Source organism: Leopardus geoffroyi, chromosome C1, assembly GCF_018350155.1.
Source record: "Leopardus geoffroyi isolate Oge1 chromosome C1, O.geoffroyi_Oge1_pat1.0, whole genome shotgun sequence".
NCBI classification, from domain to species: Eukaryota; Metazoa; Chordata; class Mammalia; order Carnivora; family Felidae; genus Leopardus; species Leopardus geoffroyi.
The window spans coordinates 44,302,113-44,322,745 of NC_059328.1; the positions used below are offsets into that span (position 1 = coordinate 44,302,113).

At 53.7% G+C, this 20,633-nt stretch overlaps 1 protein-coding gene across 5 annotated transcripts in view; it reads left to right on the forward strand.

Annotated features, from left to right (window-relative positions):
- MROH7 (maestro heat like repeat family member 7) overlaps positions 1-20,633 on the forward strand; it is a 60,018-nt gene extending 39,385 nt beyond the window's left edge. The window contains exons 15-24 of one of the 5 annotated variants that reach the window (XM_045477510.1): positions 3,178-3,368; positions 6,695-6,832; positions 7,950-8,064; positions 11,252-11,392; positions 12,542-12,721; positions 13,242-13,454; positions 14,025-14,147; positions 17,511-17,613; positions 19,711-19,773; positions 20,308-20,633. In XM_045477510.1, the coding sequence (XP_045333466.1) occupies positions 3,178-3,368; positions 6,695-6,832; positions 7,950-8,064; positions 11,252-11,392; positions 12,542-12,721; positions 13,242-13,454; positions 14,025-14,147; positions 17,511-17,613; positions 19,711-19,773; positions 20,308-20,552 (1,512 nt within the window). In that variant the 3' untranslated portion in view covers positions 20,553-20,633. The remainder of the gene's footprint in view (positions 1-3,177; positions 3,369-6,694; positions 6,833-7,949; positions 8,065-11,251; positions 11,393-12,541; positions 12,722-13,241; positions 13,455-14,024; positions 14,148-17,510; positions 17,614-19,710; positions 19,774-20,307) is intronic. The other 4 variants (XM_045477511.1, XM_045477512.1, XM_045477513.1 and 1 more) reach the window with 4 other exon arrangements.

The following is a 20,633-nucleotide window of genomic DNA, read 5'->3' on the forward strand; positions in this document are numbered from 1 at the left end:
GAGTCTGAGATCTGGCTTTGCTGAGTTAGTATTTTGTGACCTAAGGAAGTCACTTCACCTCCCTGAGGCTCAGTCTCTGCATCTGTAAATGGAAATGATAAAGTCTGCTCCCTATGGTGGCTGAGAAGGTGGCTGCCAGACTCAGAGGTCAGCCCTGAGAACACAGGAGGCAATGCGACTGCAGGAAGGTGACTGGGTGGGAGGATAGATTTCTCTCCGCTTCTATCATTGGCACCTTGGTCCTAGCCAGCTAGATAATACCCCTGCTCATTTCCCTGCTTCCACTCCAGCTCCTCCTACAATCTGTACCGCAGCCAAAAAATCTTTGAAAATGCACCTCTGCTCTTCTCAATACCCTCAATGCCTTCCCATCGCCCTTGAGAATAGCACGGTGTCCCTACCTGTGCTTAAGGCCGTGCACCCTTTGCCAGCCTCACCACACTCCGTGGTCCCTCTTACTTAAGCCCAGCCTTGTTGTTCTTCGTCAGAAGTTCATACACACTATGCAATCTCCGTCACAGGGCCTTTGCACATGCTGTCTCTCTCCTGAACTTCTCTCCACTGACCTAAATCCTACTCATCCCCCAGCTCTCAAGTCAAGCATCACCTCCTCGGGGAAGCCTGCCCTTATCTCCCTGACATGATCAAATCTGTGCATATTATACTCTGCTTCACATACTTTATCTTGGGAGAGTTTACCCCAGTTGTGATTTGACAATAGTGTGTGGAATCCTTTGAGTAATCTGTGAGATGCACGAATTCAGTGCCTGGACCTGTTTTGCCCACCGGGATATCCCTAATGTCTAGCCTATACCGGTACATAGTAGACAGTAAAAAAAAAAATTGTTGAACTGATTCATTTAGTCAACAACAGTAATTGAGCACCTACTGTGTGCCGGGCACACATAAATTCTGGGGATTCAGCAGAAAACAAGGCATGCTGGTGGAGAGAAGCAAAGACATGGTGGGTGGAGGGGTGGGTGATGTTACCCCTTAACAGAGGAGGACAGTGTTGCTCGGTGACATCCCAGGTCTTAGCCAAGGTCACAGAGCTAGTGAGTGGTGGGGCCAGGGCTCGGACCCTGATCTCCTAGCTCTGAATCCTGCGTTTTGCCACCGTGTCCCTTTGCCCCTCTCCCCCAGCACTGAGTTCTATGAATAAGGCATGGGCACCCGCTCCTTCCCTGATTTGGTCACTCATCGTTTCCTCTCTCAGTCGTTGTGTGTTAGTGTATTCTTGAGTCACCCGTTTGTGCTTTTTGTTCAAGCGTAGTCCGAGCATGGATACAGTGTGGACTCATTTTTATCTTACGGTGTTGACAAACCATTTGAGCAAGACTGAGCCAAGAGCAGAGCCCTGTAGCACATCACTAGAGACTTCTCTTTATCCTGCTGACCGTGTTCTTTGGATACAAGCATTATCTTTGGTCTACTGAAAAATGTAAAGGCTCTGAGTCCCAGAAGCTTAGCTTAGCTTGCCGCTCCCTCACTATATAACCATCTCTAGCCTTGGTATTTAGATCTGTAAAATGGGCAGTAATAGCTCCTGCCTTGTATATCTTACCTGTCCGGAAAAGTGAAATAGTGTGTGCGGAAGGGCTTCCCGAGCTGTAAAGTACAAACTGCCATTCGTGGTCCCCACCCAGCCCTCATTGTGTGACTTGTTTCCCTGGGAACATGCCAACTTCACAATCCAAACTTTTCCCTTGGGCGGCTGCCTTGGGGCACGGATCTTGGCCATTTCTTCGTAAAGAAGGCTTCTTTCCCACCCCTCCCCTCATTCACCCTCCATCACTTGTGGGGCTGGCGGGAAGAGGACCAGAGACCCCAGTTTACAGAGGATGAATGAATCTGAGGCCCAAAGAGGGCTAGGGAGTGGTGGGACCAGAATGAGCCATCCAATCTTGTGACCCCCGCCTGTCACCTCCCCCTGCCCCTGCACTCTCCTCCTGCCAGTTAGGCCTTAGTGGGCCGAGTGGGAGGTGGGCCCAGGCCAGGACAGACTGGATAGCAGGTGGAGAAGTTGGAAGGTGAGCACCCGTCAGGTCCCAGGGAGCATCGTGGGTCAAATACCAACAAAACCAAGCTTCCGGGACTTTGGAGGGCTGGTGTGGGGAGTCATGGATGGAAGGGGCAGGGGCGTGATCAGTAGGCGTGGAGCGACAGAGTCCAGGTCTGGGCCTCCCTGGCTCCCACTCAAGGCTGGGGTTAATTTCTCTTGGTTGCTGGGCACCAGGGGATCCAGTGAGGGTGGCCTGGTTTAATGGGCCAAATTGAAAGGGCAATGGGTGCCCCCTCACAGTCTCTGTGCCTGTGTTATGAATGAGGAAGAGGCAGGGCATCCTGTACCTGGTGTCTGAGTCCCAGACACCTGGGACTTGAGTCCCAGCCCTGCTCCCAAGGGCTGGGTGACCATGGGTAAGTGTCTTCTCCCTTCTGAGTTTGTCTCCCCACCTTCACAACGGGATCAAGACCCCGCCTGACAGGGGCACCTGGGCGGGGCTCAGGCGGTTAAGCATCTTAACTTCGGCTCAGGTCATGATCTCAGGGTTCATGAGTTTGAGCCCTGAGTCCGGCTCTGAGCTGACAGCTCAGAGCCTGGAGTCTACTTCTCGGGTTATCTCTCTCTCTCTCTCTCTCTCTCTCAAAGATAAACAAACATTAAAAAAATTTTTTAAAAGACTCCACCTGACAAAAGGTGGGAGAGGATCCCTCTACCATGATTGTTCCAGGGTTGTGTCAACATCAAGGAGGCAGGCTATTGTTCTGGTGTAGGGCTCACCCAGAGAGCCAGGAGTTGGGGTGCAATAGGGGGCGTAGAGAGCTGGGCTCTCCCAATTAAAAAAAAAATTTTTTTTTTTTTTAATATACTTAATTTGAGAGAGAGACAGAGCAAGCAGGGGAGGGACAGAGAGAGAGAGAGAGAGAGAGAGGGAGAGAGACAATCGCAAGCAGGCTCCACACTGTCAGCACAGAGCCCCATGCGGGGCTAGAACTCATGAACTGTGAGATCATGACCTGAGCCGAAACCCAGAGTCGGAGGCTTAACTGAGCCACCAGGCGCCTCTGGTCTCTCCCAATCCGAGCCCTAGGAGAGCAAAGGTCCAGGTCCAGCTTGCTAGTGAAGCAACCCGGGCCCCTACCGGAGCCTGCGGCCAGCCTCCCCTCCGCCCCCAGGCAGCCAGCGGACTGTGCGAGCTCCTGTCGGTCAGCAGCTGCGTGGGCTTCGTGAGGCGCGTCTACCCCCAGCTGCTCCTGGCCCTGCTCATTCAGGTCCATTACCACATCGGCCTCAACCTGCCTGGCCGCGTGGCTTTGCGCAAGGACGCCAAGAAGGACGCCCAGCCCTCCGTCTTCGTACCCGTGCGGTATGTCCACTGGGGGAGAGCCACCCAGCGAGGGCCCTTTCGAGCATCGTTAGGGCGATCGATCAGTAGAAATTAGCTTTGGGACTAAAGGAGAAAACAGAAGCACACTTTTACGAGAGCCAGTACATTTCTTCAACAACTGTTTCGGAGTACCTGCTGTGATGTGTGGGCCAGGCTCTGGCTGACACTGGACAACGGCAAGCAATCAGCTCACAATTTCATTTCTCCCCCGGGCTCTCTAGAGATATTATTTGTATTAGAGTTGTATCCACGGCCCACCATTTTATTTTTTATTTTTTAACATAGTACCTTTTCAAATGTTTATTTTTGATAGAGCAAGCCCACGTGCAAGTGGGGGAGGGGCAGAGCGAGTGGGGGACAGAGGATCCCAAGCAGGCTCTGGGCTGACGGCAGAGAGCCCGATGCGGGCCTTGAACTCATGAACCGTGAAACCATGACCTGAGCCAAAGTCAGACGCTTAACCGACTGAGGTCCCCAGGAACCCGCCCCGCACCGTTTTATTTTTAATTATTAACCGGTGTAGGTAATATACGCCCATGGGTAAAAGTCTCAAAAGACGTTGGAGGTGAGTCTACTTTCCTCTCCTTACCCAGTGACCCTCCCCAGAAAAACCGGGTTCTTTCATACCCTTCCCCAGCTGGTTTATGCAGAGATAAGCACACATTTAGATTTCTGTTTTTATACCAACGGGAGCAGACTTTACAGTTAGACATTTTTGCTTTGAGCAGCTACTATATCTTGGAGATCATACATGTAGAGCTGCCTCATTATTATTTTTTTTTTTAATTTTTTTTTCAACGTTTATTTATTTTTGGGACAGAGAGAGACAGAGCATGAACGGGGGAGGGGCAGAGAGAGAGGGAGACACAGAATCGGAAACAGGCTCCAGGCTCTGAGCCATCAGCCCAGAGCCCGACGCGGGGCTCGAACTCACGGACCGCGAGATCGTGACCTGGCTGAAGTCGGACGCTTAACCGACTGCGCCACCCAGGCGCCCCTGCCTCATTATTTTTAACAGCTGCATAATATCCCTATAAGCGCAGTTTCAAGGTACCATAGTCTATTTAACCAGGATCCTCTCGATTTAGGTACTTTGCAGCCCTTGGCACTTACAGACGGTGCTGCAGTGAGCTCGTGTGTATGTCTCCAGGCATGACTGTACATGTAGAACGAATTCTTGAAAGTAGAATGGGCGTGTCCAAGGGTCCCTGCATCGAAATCTCGAGCTGGAACAGGGATGCGCAGTGGAAAGTGCTGGTGAGCAGTGAGTGATGAAGGGGAACACGGCAGCACCCCCTGCGGCACCCAGTTTGCCGAAGCGCCCTCCCCAGAGGGCACGGAGTGCAGCCGTGTGTGAGAATGACTGTCCCACGCCTTTGCCGGCACAAGGGAACAGACACGTGTATCGCTGCGGATCGGAAAGTTGGAAAAAACGCTGTGATTTTCATTCGCGCCCCTGTTATTTTGAATGAGGTGGAAGGTGAAATGCCGTTTGTGTTTCCTGTTCTGTGAGCGGTGTTTGCCCCGTTTTATACGGGACTGCTGGGGATTTTTCTGGTGAGAGCGTTTTCTGTGCTGAGGACGTTAAGTCCTTGTCACTCGTGTTCCAGTTTGTAACTTAACCTGCAACATTTCATGGTCGTTTGCCATCCAGAAGGTTTACGTTTGTGTGTAGTTGAGTTTATCAGTCTTTTTGTTTTTAATGTTCATTAAAAAAAAGTTTTGTTTTTTTTTTTTTGAGAGAGAGAGAGGATGCAAGTGAGCAAGGGGCAGAAAGAGAGAGAGAGAGAGAGGAAGGGGCGGGGGGGGGGGAGAGGGAGAGAGAGAATCCCAAGCAGGCTCCACGTTGTCACGTGGGGGTCGAGCTCATGAACCGTGAGATCGTGACCTGAGTGGAAATCAAGAGTTGGACGCTTAACCTATTGAGCCACCCAAGTGCCCCTGTCAGTCTTTTCTTTTTTGGCTTCTGTTGTGTAATGCTCAGAGGGGTACACGTTGAGGGGCGGAGGGCGAGCCCTTGTGTGGCAGGGCTTGAAGTTAGAGCACCTTGGATTTGAGTGCTGGTTCCATCATTTAGGCTGTGTCCGCTGGGTAAACTGCTTTAGCCTCTTGGCGGCCTGGTGTTCTTGCCTATGAAATGGGGGCAGTCTTCCTGCCCCACAGGTGTGCTGGAAGGACAAACAGGACCGCATCCCAGCGCGACACCGCGTGCCAAGGCCGGGCCACCCATGCTGACTCCGCCGGCACTCGTGAGGCCGGCACCCCTGACTCAGAAAGCCGGCGGGCTCCGGGGCAAACAGAATCAGAGGAAAGCAGAGGAGGCGCTGGGTGGGGGAGGGAAGGGGAGCACGTGGCGGAGAAGTTCTCGACTGTCTAGCGATGAAGAGCGTGGCCTCCCTGAGCCAGGCTGTCCGGGGAGCGTCCCCCGCCCCGCGTAATGAAGTCCACTTCTGCGCCCTGCGGCAGCCCCGCACTTGGACGCAGCTCCGCGTTGGGTCGTTGGCCCCCCCATCCCGCTGTAGGGTCAGGGCAACACATGCTCCGCTTTGCTGGGAAAAGCTGAGAACCTTCCAGGGAGGTGACGCTCGCGGAGTGGGTGTTTCGGGGAGACAAAGGAGCCGCGCCACCGTCCCCAGACTTCCTCTTAGGGTCGCCTCCCCTTTTTTGCAAAGCAGCACAGACCTCACTTGGGGGCTCCTAGCGCTGTATCTTTGGGAGGGGGGTGGGGAGGAAGGAGGAAGGGTAGCGGCATTTTTGTTAAAATTTGGAGGCTGTTGGAGGAAACGGTGGGAGCGTGGAGAGGCCGGACCAGGCCTGACGCGCCGCTGCGTCCGGTTCGGGGGAGGGGTCCTTCAGTGCCTCCAGGTTGGCGAATCACTCCTTACGTGCCCTGAGGGGGTGAAGGACTCAGGGCCAGCGCAGGTGACTGTACAAGTGAGCAGAGAGGACTGTCCTGCAGGGCGCTGCCCAGTCATGGGTGTGAAGGAGTGGGGACGAGTGAGGCAGGACCCTGGGGCTGGGCTGGGGAGGCCTGGCCCCCACCTCTCCCTCTAGGGAAGAGGCTCAGGAGAAACGGGAAGATAAAGCAGCATTTCTGAAAGGAAGGGAATTCTGCTTCTGTTTACTCTCTTTCTCAAAGCTAACAACCATTTTTAAAAAGCCTCTTTGTCTGGAGACACCAATCATCGCTATCTAACAATCAGCATGGCTGAGAGATGTGGGTCTGGCCAGATGGGAGCTGCTGGGAGGGAGTCCCGGCCTGTGGGGGCAGGTGGCGGGAGATCTCAGCCCCCTTGTCTTGGCAGCTGGGTGGTCAAAGTGGTGAAAACCCTGCTGCTGAGGATGGGCTGCTCATACGAGGCCACCTTTCTGGAGGACCAGGGCGGCTGGGAGCTCATGGGGCAGGCCGAGAACCACCACCGCGGAGTGTCCCTGCTGGCAAGGTGAGGCTGGGGCTCCCTGGGGCAGGGGGTGCAGGGAGGCAGAGACCCCAGCATCTTCACACACACGTGGCTTCGCGTCTGTCTCTGGGCCAGACCCTTCCCTCGGTCCATCACCTGTTTTCTGAACGGCGGGGTATCGCCTATCTTGACGGGTGGATGACACACATGAATAATGGCACACGGTCCGTGGAGGCTGTGGCTATGACAGTGCCCGGCAGTTGTGCAGCACTTAGTATACTTACAAAGCACCTTTTCTCGCGGTCTTGGGACGTCGGTGCCCACGCTAATACAGAAATGGTGGGGTGGTCTAGTATTTCAGTGTGGGGCCTTGGCGTCGGTCTGCCTGCGTCTGAGTCCCAGCTCATCCCCTCCCCGCTGTGTGTCTCAGGGCAAGTTCCTTCCCCTCTCTGTGTCTCAGTGTGCCCATCAGTAGTGTGGAAATAGGAATAGGACCCATCGCCAGGGTTTGGGATATGGGTTGAATAGAGTACTTTGAACAGCCCCTGGTAATGGCAAGAGCTCAACACAGGTTAGCTTTCGCTATCGTTATGCTGACCAGTGGGCAGGGATTATCAACGCACATTTTGCAGAGCAGGATGCCAGGGTGCAGAGAGGGACAGTTATGCACCAAAGGTCACACAGCTAGGAAGTGGCAACGCTGGGAGATGACCTCCTGATCCAGACCAGGCTCTTCCCTTGCAACCATACACAGCCTCGCATAAGGTTGGGAAGGCGTACCTCGATTTCGGTGACGTGGCTCCTACAGTCTGTTCTTTAACCCTGCACCCTGAGTGCCCAGGATGGTGCCGTCCCCAGGGGTCTCATGATACAATTGCATTTATTGAGCACCTCCTGTGCTCTAGGCATCATGCAAAGGGCTGTATGCTCTGTGCTCTTGGGCGAGCTTTCTCACTCTGAGCCTCGGTTTCCCCATCTGTAAAACAAAGCAGTTAAACCAGGTGGCCTCTGAGAGCCTGTCGGGGTGGGAAATCCTGGGAACACAGGCCCCCAGGTGCCCCTGACTTGCCCAGAGTTTAGAGTGCCAGGCCAGACCCCACCCAGCAGGCCCCTGGGGCTGGAGAGCCTGAGAGGACTGCTCGCCCCTCCTCACCCCCAGGGCCATGGTGCATTACTCCTGCCAGGAGCTCTGCCGCATCCTGTACCTGCTCATCCCACTCCTGGAGAGAGGCGACGAGAAGCACAAGATCACTGCCACCGCCTTCTTCGTGGAGGTACCAAGGGGCAGCGGGCACCGGGCGAGGCTCCCCGGAGCACAGACCTCAGTTCACGTGACCAGTCATTTCTCCTGTGCAAACAGTACTTAACAACTGAGAGTTTCATGAGCACGATTGCTCTAGAATACAAAGGCCTCATAGGGTTTCCCTTTGGTCCTCCTCTTTCCACCCCTTCACCCCATTCTACTCTCCCCAGACTCCCCTCATGCCCAGGCAACCCCAACCTTTGCTGGGCAGTGCCACGTGCTGGGCACCAGACCTGCAAGGTTGGAGGTACAAATATGAAATTGACTCTGCCTAGCCCTCAAGGAATTTTCAATGCGGTAGGGAAGCCGGAGGACACCGTAATTATAACATGGGGTGCCATGGAGTGACCTGTGCTATGATGGCGGAAGTCCAGGCTGTGGCGGAAGAAAGGAGACTGGAGGTGGTGGTGGTGGTGGGAGCATCAGGGAGGACTTCCTGGAGGAAGTAACATGTAACCTGAGTTGAATGTGTGGAGGGTACCAAGGGGTGCTGGGGGAGGAGGTGAATCAGGAGGTTGGTTAGGGTCAGATCCAGAAGAGGACACCCACCAACAATTATAGCTAACATTTGCTTACTTATTTGAGGATAGATGGTTTTATTTCTTTTCTTTTTTTTAATAGGTAACATTTATTGAGCACTTACTATCTTCCAGGCACGTTCTTAGTGTTTTACACACATATTTGCTCCTCATGATAATCCTGTGGTGCAGATGCTATTTCATCCCCCAGTTTAGAAGGGGAAACTGAGGCACAGATTTAAGCAAGTTTTCCGAGGCCACACAGCTCGTAAGTGGCAGATCCAGGATTCAAACCCAGACACAAACCCACTGTCTCCCTCCCTCCCTCTCTTTAGTTTAAAAAAAATTGCGGTAAAATATACATAACATAAAAGTTACCCTTGTAGCCATGTTTCAGTGTAGATCCCGGGGGCATTAGGTGCAGTCACATTCTTGCGCAGCTGTCAGCACCGTCCACAGAACTGCTCGTCGTCCTTCCTAAATGCAGCCTCTGTCCCAGACTGAAACCGTATTCATTAAACACTATGCTGCCGTTCTGCCTCCCCAGCCCCTGGCAACCAGCACTCTGCTCTGTGTCTATGAACTTGCCATTGTAGGTTTCACATAAGTGGAATCATACAATGTCCTTTTATGTCTGGCTTTTTTCACTCAACCTTATGTCTTCAAGGTTCATCCATGTTGTTAAAGGGGCTCAGAATTTCACTCTTTTTTAAGGCTGAGTAATATTCCCTTGTGTGTATATACCACCCTTTGTCTATCCATTCACCTGTCGATGGGGCTCTAGGCTTACCCTTCCCTTAACATTCCCCTGGAGCACTGAGCAGTGGCTCTCCACCCTGGGGCAAGTGTCCTCAGCCTGGTCCTGGCCTTCTCCTCCTCCCCAGAAGACGTGGGCTGCTCTTGGCCAGACCTGGGCCCACCATGTTCACTGTGGCACCTTGACGTAGCTCACGTGTCCCTCCCCGGCTTCCCCAGCCACCTCTGCTGTGACTGTCTATGTGCGTGCTTGCTTCTTCCAACGGCAGGTGAACTCAGGGGAGCCGTGTGACCCTGGCAAGTCCCGGAACCCCCCTGTGCCTCGGCTTCCTCGCTTATAGTATGGGGATAATAAATTGCCCACCTCATAAGGTTTTGCTGAGGATTAAATGAGTTCACGTGAAGCTCTGAGAATAGTGCTTGCACCTGGGAAGCACTGTCTGTGAGTCAGCTGTATTACTGCTGTTATTATTATCATCACCATCATCCTCATCAATACGCTTCCCTGCATCTCTAGCGTGTAGCCCGGAACCTGGTACAGAGCAGGTCTGAGCATCAGTTGGGTGGATGGGTGGAGGGGTGGGTGGAGCCTTTCTTGCCTCCTCCCCTTCTGATCCACGGCCCTGCCCCTCTCCCCAGCTCTCTCTTTTCATCATACAGACACAGGGCCTCAATAGTCACAGTGGAGGTAAGGCCAGGGAACGGATGGGAGAAGCATTCCTGAGGCTGACCAGGCAGGGGGCTGCCGTGGGTGGGAGGGTGGAGAGAAGAAGGAGATGAGGGTGATGCCCAGTTTAGGGTTGGAGAGTGGAGGGCGGTGGTGCTAACCCCTGCCATGGGAACATAGGGGAAGGGTAGTTCTAAGGAGGAAAGGAACCGAATTTCGTGTTGGACCTGAACTCATGCACCGAAAGTGTGCTCTAAGCACATACTCTACCCCAGAGCTTGTGTTAGGTAACAGGGACCCAAAGAGAGGCACTCGGTCTGTGTTCTCAAGGAAGCCCCAGAGGGCAGAGGGGTGGCAGGAGGCAGACGCACAGGGCACAGAAAGGACAAAAAGCCTGGGTCCTTCCACAGACAACGGGCAGCTTAGTTAGCAGCTGGTTGGCGGTCAGAGTGTGAGGATGGGCATGGTGTGAATGAGGCCCCAGGGGCAAGTAGGGCCCGGTGGTGAAAGTCAGTGGGGGGCACAGGGGCTCTGAGCTGGAGAGTGACACGTTCAGCCTCTGGCAAACTGTTTTCCAAGTCAGGAGCTCTGGATGGCGCCATAGACTAGAGACGGTGCCTTGAGTGTTCTATGCCTAGGGCTGGCAGTTAAAATCCTGAGCTGAGGGGCTCACTGAGGACAGTGGGCAGAGGGAAGCCAGGCAGAGAGGACAGAGTCTGGCGTCACCAACACTGATGGCTGGGTGGGGACAGGAGCCAGTGGCTGGTACTAACTAGACCAGCACTGTCCAATATGATAGCCACCAGCCACATTGGGGCCTAGTCAGCCCCTGAAATGTGTCTGTCTGAATCGAAATGTGTTGTGAGTTTGAAATTCACACCACATTTCAGACTTGATTCAAAAAAGTCTTAGAGACTAAAATATGTCAATAATCTCTTTATTGATTACATGCCTGAATGATAAGACTTTGGATATATTGGGTCAAATAAGATGTATTACTAAAATTGACTTCATCGATTTCTCCTTTGCTTTTTTAATGCGGCTTCTAGAAAATTTAAATTTACGCACGTGGCTTGCTTTGGACAGCGCTGACCAGATAGCAATCGTTCATGCCCCACACTTAGCCCCTGGTCATCCAGCGTGCACTCCCCGTGCGTGGGGAGACGGATGGCTGCACTGGCCCTTGGCCCAGGGAGTAATTACCATCACCCCTGCAGCTTCTCCAGATGGAACAGGTGCGGCGGATCCCTGAGGAGTACTCTCTGGGGAGGATGGCTGAAGGCCTGAACCACCAGGACCCCATCATGAAGGTGCTGTCCATCCGAGGCCTGATCATCCTGGCCCGCAGGACTGAGAAGGTGAGCAGAGGACAGAGGAGAGCTCGGCCAGCCAGGCCCCGAGCTCAGGGAAGGGTGGAGCTTGGCCATCACGGACTCTCAGATGCTGGAACCCATTTCTGCCCCTGCCTCAGTTGCCCCATCTGTAAAGTGGGTAGATAGCCTTTAAAAATTCCCCATACATTTTATTCTTTTTGAAATAGTTTTCTTTTAAAAAAATGTTCGCTTATTTATTTTTGAGAGAGAGGGCACGTGAGTAGGTGGGGGGCAGAGACGGAGAGAGGGAGAGAGAGAATCCCAAGCAGGCTCCTCGCTGTTAGCACAGAGCCCGATGGCGGGGCTCGATCCCATGAACTTAGAGGCCATGACCTGAGCTGAAATCAAGAGTCAGATTCTGAATCGACTGAGCCACCCAGGCACCCCTGAAATCGTTTCTAATCCAGATTTTTCACAATGACCCTGAAGGCAGTGTGTATAGGAGGGGTCGGGGATGGCAGTAATCATTCCCGTTTTACAAATTAGGAAACTGAGTCCCAGATTGTTGGTGCATCTTAGCATTTTTTAAAGAAATGTTGGTTCATTTTTGGCAGAGAGAGAGAGAAAGAGTGTGTTCACACATGAGCACAAGTGTGGGAGGGGCAGAGAGAGAGAGAGAGAGAGAGGAAGAGAGGGAGACACAGAATCCAAAGCAGACTCCGGGCTCCCAGCTGTCAGCACAGAGCCCGACACAGGGCTTGAACTCACGAACCAGGAGATCGTGACCTGAGCAGAACTCGGATGCTCAACCGACTGAGCCCCCGGGCTCTCCATCTTAGCATTTTAAAAAGTGCTTTGTTTTCCTCTGCCTGGTGCTGTTGCAGCTCAGGGTCTAGAGGGCCGAGGGGACAGGATGTAGACTGCAAGCTAACTAGCAACACAGGCCATCTACCTAGTGCCAACAAGGGGGTGGCCACAAAGGGCCTCAGGTCTCCAGGAAGGAGTGAGTGAGGACACAGAGGACTTTGGGGACGGGAACAGCTTGAGTGAGGGCATTCCAGGCCGGTGGGATGGCATAATCAAAAACCTGGAGGGGAATCGTCTCCACCAAGTTTATCTCAGTGAATCAGAGGCTGGGGCTCTCACCTGTCAGCCCAGGTAGGAGCCCCCATGCGAGATGGTCCTGCCCCACAGACTGCCAAGGTCCAGGCCCTCCTGCCCTCTATGGTGAAGGGCCTGAAGAGTATGGACGGGCTGCTGGTGGTGGAGGCGGCCCACAACCTCAAGACCATCTTCAGGGGGCAGGACCGGAAGCTGATGGACAGCTCGGTCTATGTGGAGATGCTTCAGGTCCTGCTCCCACACTTCAGTGATGTAAGGGATCCCACAGGGGTGGAGGGTGAGAGGGTTTGGGGGGGGTGCTCTTTACTACTCTGGGGGATGCAGTAGCTGCCACGGCCTTCTGGGGGCAGGGCAGACCGGAGTCAGCCCAGGGGGAGGGGCCCCTCGTTCCAACTGGCACACTGTTTGTGAGTGGTTTGCATGGAGGAAGTTCCTTCTCTAATTGGTTCCCACAGAGAGAGCTCTTTTGTAATGAAGCCTCCCCAGACATGTGCCTCCTTGCAATTGGCCCACCTGGCGGGGGCGCATTTTTTAATTGGTTCCAGCAGAGGGGGACGTTTTTTTTCCACTTGGCACTAAGGCACCTTTTAGGTTAGTGGGGGGCCCTGGCTGGGGAGAGAGGGCAGAACTCTGGAGGGGGATGCTGGCCCCAGATCAGCCCCACCAGGTGGCCTCCGCTTTTCTCCGTCCATCTCCGTGCTTCTTGTGCCTGGAGGGCCCCCCCCTCCCAGAGTGAGTGGAAGGAAGGCTGATGCCTCCGCGTGGGGCTCAGAGGCCCAGGCAGCCTCTGGGAGGAGGGAGCACGCCTGAGCCTCCGGGTCTGCCCCAGTCACGAGAGGACGTGCGCTCCTCCTGCATCAGCCTGTACGGCAAGGTGGTCCAGAAGCTGCGGTCGCCTCGCACCCCAGCCGTAGAGGAGCAGCTGATCGGCACCTTGGTGCCCCTGCTGCTGACCATGCAAGACGGCAACGCCAAGGTGAGCCAGGTGAGTGTGCGTAGGCCCCGGGCCCTGCGGCCGAGCCTCCCGTTAGGGAAACCAGGCCAGAGTCGCTAACCATCTGTCTTGGACAAGCCTGTTTCCCAAAGGCACCGCAGTGGAAGTCCTCTCAAAAGGAACAACTGCACTTGTGCATTTCAGAGTTTTTTTTTTTTTTTTAGATTTTTTATTGATTAAAAAAATTTTTTTTGAGTTTATTTATTTTAGACAGAGAGACAGAGAGAGCACGAGTGGGGGAGGGGCAGAGAGAGAGGGAGACACAGCATCCGAGGCACCTTTTAGGTTAGTGGGGGGCCCTGGCTGGGGAGGGCTCTGGCTGGCTCCAGGTTCTGAGCTGTCAGCACAGATGCAGGGCTCGAACCCACCAACCACGAGGTCATGACCTGAGCCGAAGTCAGACGCTTAGCCGATGGAGCCACCCGGGCGCCTCAGGCACTTGTGCATTTCAAACAGGATTTGATTTTCCAAAAGTCAGTTTCACAAAACTGTTTTTCTGGAGTATGTTCTGGCTGTCGTGGAGTTCCCCAGCGCTGGCATTGTCTTCCTCTTGGTCCCCAGAAATGTGTGAAGACCCTGTTCCGCTGTTCCTGCTTCATGGCCTGGGAACTGCCAAAAAGAGCTTATAGCCGGAAGTCCTGGGACAACCAGCAGCGGACGGTGGCCAAAATTTGCAAGTACCTTGTGAGTGCTTTCGAGTCTGAGTGGTTCCTGATGAGTGTGCTGGAGGGGGCCAACTCTTCCCTTCTCTCTTCCTTCTGTTCGCCCAAGCATCCTGCCTGGCAATTCCACTACTGCCCACAAGTTGTCGGCTTCTGAACGTGCATCTGTATTTCTGGCTTCTCGCTTCTAGTGTCCCTCTCTGGTGGCTTACTGGACACCTCGCTTCTAGTGTCCCTCTCTGGTGGCTTACCGGACACCTCCCTGGTGAACCACACACACTTCAAGCTCAGCAGGCCTCTCTGAGCTTATGGCCTTCCTTCCCATTTCAATTCTGTTCCGTCCCTCTAGATCCCCAAAGTAGACACCTAGAATTATCCTCGACTCCATATCCGTCACCTTCCACATTTGACCAGTCTTTAATATCCTAAATATCTCTACATCTGGTTTTTCCCTCCCCATCCCCACTGTCCTTGCCCTTAGTCCAAGACACGGATGTCTCCCAGCTGGGCTCTGGATCTAGCCATCGCCTGGCTCTTTCAGCCTTGAATCTCATCTCTTCTGATCCCATCCCCACTCGGGCCACCAGAGCGGTCTGGTTCAAACACGAGTCTGTCTGTATTATACCCCTGCTTTGAGAGCTTCAGCGGCTCCCTTTTCTGCATCAGCAATTGCCAGGGTGTATTCTCTGTGACACATTCCCACGAGAAATACCCCCGAGGGGAGAAAAGAGGTTCTAAGATGAGTAAGTTTGGGAAACACTACCTCGTCATCTTCCTCTTGGAGGGTTGTCGTGCCATCAGGTCATTAAAGGCTCTGAGATGTTCGGTGCTGAGATTTTTCATGGTTGTTGAATCCGTGGATGCCCCAAGTGATTTATTTATTTGTTTTATTTATTAATTTATTTGTTTAAGGTTCTCTGCCCCACATGGAGCTTGAACTCACAACTCTGAGATCAAGAGTTGGCTGCTCTACTGACTGAGCCAGCCAGGCACCCCTTCCCAAACTTATTTAACCACAGGACCCCCTTTCTAGGTAACGCCTGAGGGCATCCTGAAGTAGGAGCGGGCCACAAACACCCAGTAGGACGGTAGAACGCGTCCTGCAGGATGCAGTCCTGTCCCTCCTCATAACATTTGGGAAGCTTTGCCATCTAGTCCCATCTGCCTCCCCTGTTGTCACAGGCCAGGCTCCCCAGGACGCAGACTCAGAGACAGAGATTAGCACGCAGGAGGTTTATTAGGGTGCACCCTTGGGATCGACACCTGCGGAAGGGAGGGCAGGGGGCAGGAGGAGAGGTCAAGCTGCAGCGTAGCTTTGGGGGAGATCTCAGCCAACACTGCAGTGAGATTCCCCAAACTGGGGCCAGGGGCCAGGGCTCTACACCCCTGTGTCCATTTGTTACTGGACGCCAGCCACCCTGGGAAGGGACGCGACCTTGGGCCAGCAGTTCTCTTCCGCGGAGGCGTTGCTGGGGCAATAAATGCTTCACACCAATGTGGGCGGGGCAGGCCAGCACCCTCCATACCAATCTAGCGAAACATGCAGAGTAACAGACTCCAGGATTACGAAAAGGGCTGGATACGACCCTTATCGGTAATGTTCAAAGCCTCCACGATGCAGTGCCTGATATTATTACTATCATTTCCCAGCGGGAAAAAGAGGTCTGGAGGAGGCGTTTGGCCAGGGTGCTGGTTCAGATACCTACAGCGACCAGAGAATGAGCATGCGCAGGAGTAGTGGGGGCTGGGGGCAACCCGGAGGGCCCGGGCCCTCTTGACAGCACGAGTGGGTGCAGGCCGTTCTTGCCAGGTCCTCCGGCTTCACGAGAAAAGCTAGAAGCCCAGATTTTTATAAGACATTAATTAGCCATCAGTTTAGCTTGTTTAAAACACCGCTGGTCACTGTTCTGCCAATGACTGTGGTTTGTGGCAGCCGGCTTGTGACCTCTGTGTTAGACCCCTCTGGATTCTGTTTTGTTTTGTTCGTAGATTTTATTTATTTATTTATTTATTTATTTATTTATTTATTTAATGGCGGGGGGCAGAGAGAGAGGGACAGAGAGAATCTTTAGCAGGCTCTGCGCTCAGTGCAGAGCCTAAAGCAGGGCTCGATCCCACGACCCTGGGATCGTGACCTGAGCTGAAATCAAGAGTCAGACGCTCAACCGACCGAGCCACCCAGGCTCCTCTAGATTCTGGTTTTGTTCTTTCAGCATCAACAGCGTCGCTCGTGTGAAGGTCAACTTCTAGCCATAGCTTTGAGAAAGGACCAGTAACCCATTCATTCATTCATTCATTCATCCATCCATTCATCCAATGCTTTCTGGGATCTATGCCACACCAACCTTTGTCCAGGGTGCTGAGGACCCTGAGCTGAGTGAGCTGGCCCCTTCTCTTGAGGGAACTCTGGACCCAGTGGGGGAGACATAGATATAAATAATTACAGCACGCTGTCATAGGTTGCAGAAGCATGAAGAGTGGCGAGAGCAGCTCCGTCTGAGGGTTGTGGAAGGCTTCAGGGAGGAGGTGGCTCCTGAGATGAGCCTCAAGGGATGAGAAAGATGCATGAGATGAAGAAGAGAGGGAAGGGCACTCCAATCAAGAGCAACTGCTAGTACCAGGCACAGATCCGGGGACAGCGGGGCCACTGGCACTGAAGCAGAGTATGCATAGCAGGGGGGGCGGTGGTGGAAACTGAGGCAGAGGAGCATGATCATGAAGGCTTTGATGCCAGGCCCAGAGCAGACTGTCAACAGGAGAGTAATCATATTAGATTTTTCTTCATGTTTCTCAGCAGCCTCTTAGCAGGATGGCTGCCCCCCCATGCCCCCTAGTTTCTACTTGATCGAACTCATCCTGAACACCACTCTCAGACTATTTTGCCCAAAACATTGCTTTGTCATTGCTCTATCAAAAATAGATGTTGGCTTCCTATTTTCTAATGCATAGGTAAGTCTTATTCCTGTCCGGCTTTAAGACCTTCCTAATTCTCCAGTTTATTCTTCACTGCTCTGTAACTCGAATCCTTCACGCTGATCAGACCTGTCTTTTTATCTAAGATGTCCCTTGCATGCCGTGTCCATTCTCACTAGGCTGGACTTTTATCTTTAGAACTTTCCTTTGAGCTGTAGCAGGGGGTGGACTGGAAGAGGATATACCCAAGGCAGGAAGACCATGGAAACGATCATTGCAATCTGTTAAGAACAGATGAGGCCTGGTCTCTGGGGGTCTCAGGCAGAGGCCAGGATGGTGGCAGAGACACTTAGGAGGCAAGCTGCCAGGGCTTGGCTGCCTGATAGGGTCACCATCCCTAGCTTTGGGAGGACTGGATGGGCAATTAGTGCCTCTGAGGCCCCAGCACTCTTGGGCTTTCTCTTCGTCCCAGGTGACTACCCACCGAGACAGCGCCTTCACATTCCTCAGCCAGAGCCTGGAGTATGCCAAGAATCCCCGGGCCTCCCTCCGGAAGTCCTCAGTCATGTTCATAGGTAACCTGGCAGGGCTAGACTTGCACCTGGGGCGCTGCCTGCCCTCTATTTTGCTTCCTCCCCTTGGAAGGAAGCCGCCAGCCCTCCTGGCACCTGGGAAATGCCTCTTCTTGTGTGCAAAACTTGGCCAGCAGATGGTCATGGTGCGAATTAGAAAGGTGTTTCTTCCTCTAGATCCCTGCTTGGGAAGTGGGCCACAGGGTGGATCCGGCCTGGAGTCCTTGTGCAGGTCACAACCTTGGCAACTGCACAGCGGAACTGCTGTTTCCCCCCTCCCTTCCCCAGTACAGCACGGGTCCGGGCCCAGCAGGAGCCTACCATTGACTGTGGCAGGAGAGGCGAAGCTGTGCGGTAGAAAGTGTGAAGTAGAATCTCAGCTCCATGATCCCCTTTCTGTGTGACCCCAACTGAGTCATCTACTCCCACGGAGCCTCAGTTTCCTCACCTGTAAAATGGGGATTAACTTCTGTTTCACAGATTAGATGAGAAGATTTTTTAATAATGTGAAGACTGGCTAGTCACGGTGCTCCCTCCACATCAGCTCACTCTACACTTCCCCGAAACAACTCGATTCCCCTCATTCAGAATCCCCTTCAGACCCTTCCGATGGCAGGTGGGAATGTCTCCTCCCAGCCACGCCCCTCCCCTCCCTCAAATAGCCACACACTCCTTCACCAGGACCAAGAGACCCTGGTGCATAGGAGCTTGGACAGGATGATGTTCCCAGCCCGCACTTTGCAACATTTTTTTAAGTTCTTTTCCCCAAGTCACTTGTGGTTTTCATCCGTCCAGTCGTCCATGCACCCATTCACTGGCTCATTTAGCAAACATTGTATGATGCTCCCCTCTGCATCAGGTACCATCCATGCTTAGTCTAGAGAAACAGAGAACCCTTCTGGAGGCGATGTGGATGGCAGGGGTGGGGGTGTGCTGTGAACCCGCTCTGTGCAGGGACAGAGGAGCCAAGCCCAGGACTGGGGGCATCCCTCAGAACGTGGGGGCCTGCTCAGAGGCAGCTTCTCATACAGAGTGACATTATTTGCCAGATGCTGACTTCCCTAACTCTTGCTCAAAATTAACCACATCTAAAAGTGTTGGTGTTCAACAGCCTCAGGGGTGTTCTCTGTGCCAGGGATCTGTGCTGGGGAACCGAAGCAGGGTAGAGGCTGCATCTGCCACAGACGACCTCTGGCCTGGTACAGGGGTCCCTAACTTCTTGCGGGTTTGGGAAACCCTGAAAAAAGTTATGAACACTTGCCCCTAGAAAAATGCATACACACGTACAATTGTGCGTGTGATTTAAGATGCTCAGAGACCGCCCTTCCCACTTCCCCACCCCGAGCGGATCTAAGCTTGAGACCCCTGGTCTGGTGGGCGATATTCATGAGTCACAAAATACATCACAGTGTGTACAGATGAGAGAAACTCAGATACTCTGGGAGCCCAGAGAGGCACGTAACCTAGCGTGGGCGCAGGGTCAGGAAGGATTTCCTGGAGAAGTAACCATGTTAAGCTGAATATTCAGGGATAAATAGGAATGAGCCAGGCAGAGAAATGTGGGGCGGGCCCAACAAGAGGTGAGAGGTACAGCCTGACCCATTCGAGGACCTGCAGGTACTCTGGGGACCAGGCACGTAGGCTGGGAGCCGGGGAGGGCTGAACGACGTGACCGAGGAGCGGGGTCTCATTCCCTCCAGGACCCCACACCTGCCTGAAAGGGGCGCAAGGTGCTCTGTGTCCTTTACATTATTACTGCTCAAGCACCCCGGGGAAGGGGCCAGCTGAGGCAGCAACCTCCCTGAGTCTCAGGTGAGGACACTAAGGGCCAACCTGGGTAAGGGACCACCTAGGGCCACACTGTCAGCGTCAGCTCTAGCCCAGATCCTGTCCCTGTCCCGGTGCCATTCCTGCCCTCCAGACCTGCCGTCTCTCCCAGGACTCCTCTTGGGGAATCTGTTCCAGGGTCAAAATGAAGTTCTCTGTTTATGTCCTCCTTTGTGGGACTCAAGGAGGGCGGGAGAGCTTCAGGAGGTCTGGTCTGAGGGCGGGGGCCCTAGTCAGGAGTTGGATGCACTCACCTCTTGGCTTACACTCAAGGGTCCCTGGTCCCCTGCATGGAGAGCATGATGACAGAAGACCGGCTGAATGAAGTTAAAGCGGGTAAGTCCTGCCCTGCGTCTTTGAGATTTCAGGGGCCAGGGAGAGAATGAGTGGGCTCGCAGTGGGTAGCAGAAAATGGAAGGACTAGGTCCCAAAGCAGGGGGCATCAGCTCAGTCCAGCTGTGCTAGTCTTCATCCTTGGCGAGCAGTGTTAAGTACCACGGGGTCACCAGGACACGGAACACACAGCCCCACCCTAGGGGAGTTTACAGTCTAGGAACCCCGGCTAGAAAACAAGCCCCAAACCATTTAGTACAGAGCAAGTGGTCCAGGCTCTTCATGGGCGCGGGTTAATTTTGTAACTGGGGAAACTGATGAGGTTGGGGCAATCCAGGAAGGCTTCCTGAAGGAGGCAGATCTTAATTCAGGCTTCGAAAGGCAGGCACAGTTTGAAGGGCTGGGAGGAAGATGAAATGAAGGGATGTTAAACAAAATCCTAAGCTGAGACACGGGGGTGAGAAGGGAGGATCCGCTGTGAGACCTTTGTGGGGGACCTGGTCTTAACAAGCGGCCTTTCTCCTCCCCCTGACCCAGCTCTGGAAAACCTGAGACATGACCCAGAAGCATCAGTGTGCATCTACGCGGCCCAGGCCCAGGACCACATCCTAGCCAGCTGCTGCTGGAACTCCTGGCCGCTGCCACACGGGGACTCGTGGGTGTGCGACCCAGCCACCACGCACCGCTGGAGCCCTAGCTGCAAGAGCCTGCCCGCTTCTCACCAGCGGTGCTCCTGGATCGTGCAGGCACTGGGCTCCTGGAAGATGGCCTTGAAGCAGTGATGTGCCTGAGCCCCCGGCTCTCCCCAGAGGCGGCCGCGGCCACAGCCATGCCCACTATAAATGCCACGTGGCTTACCTCTC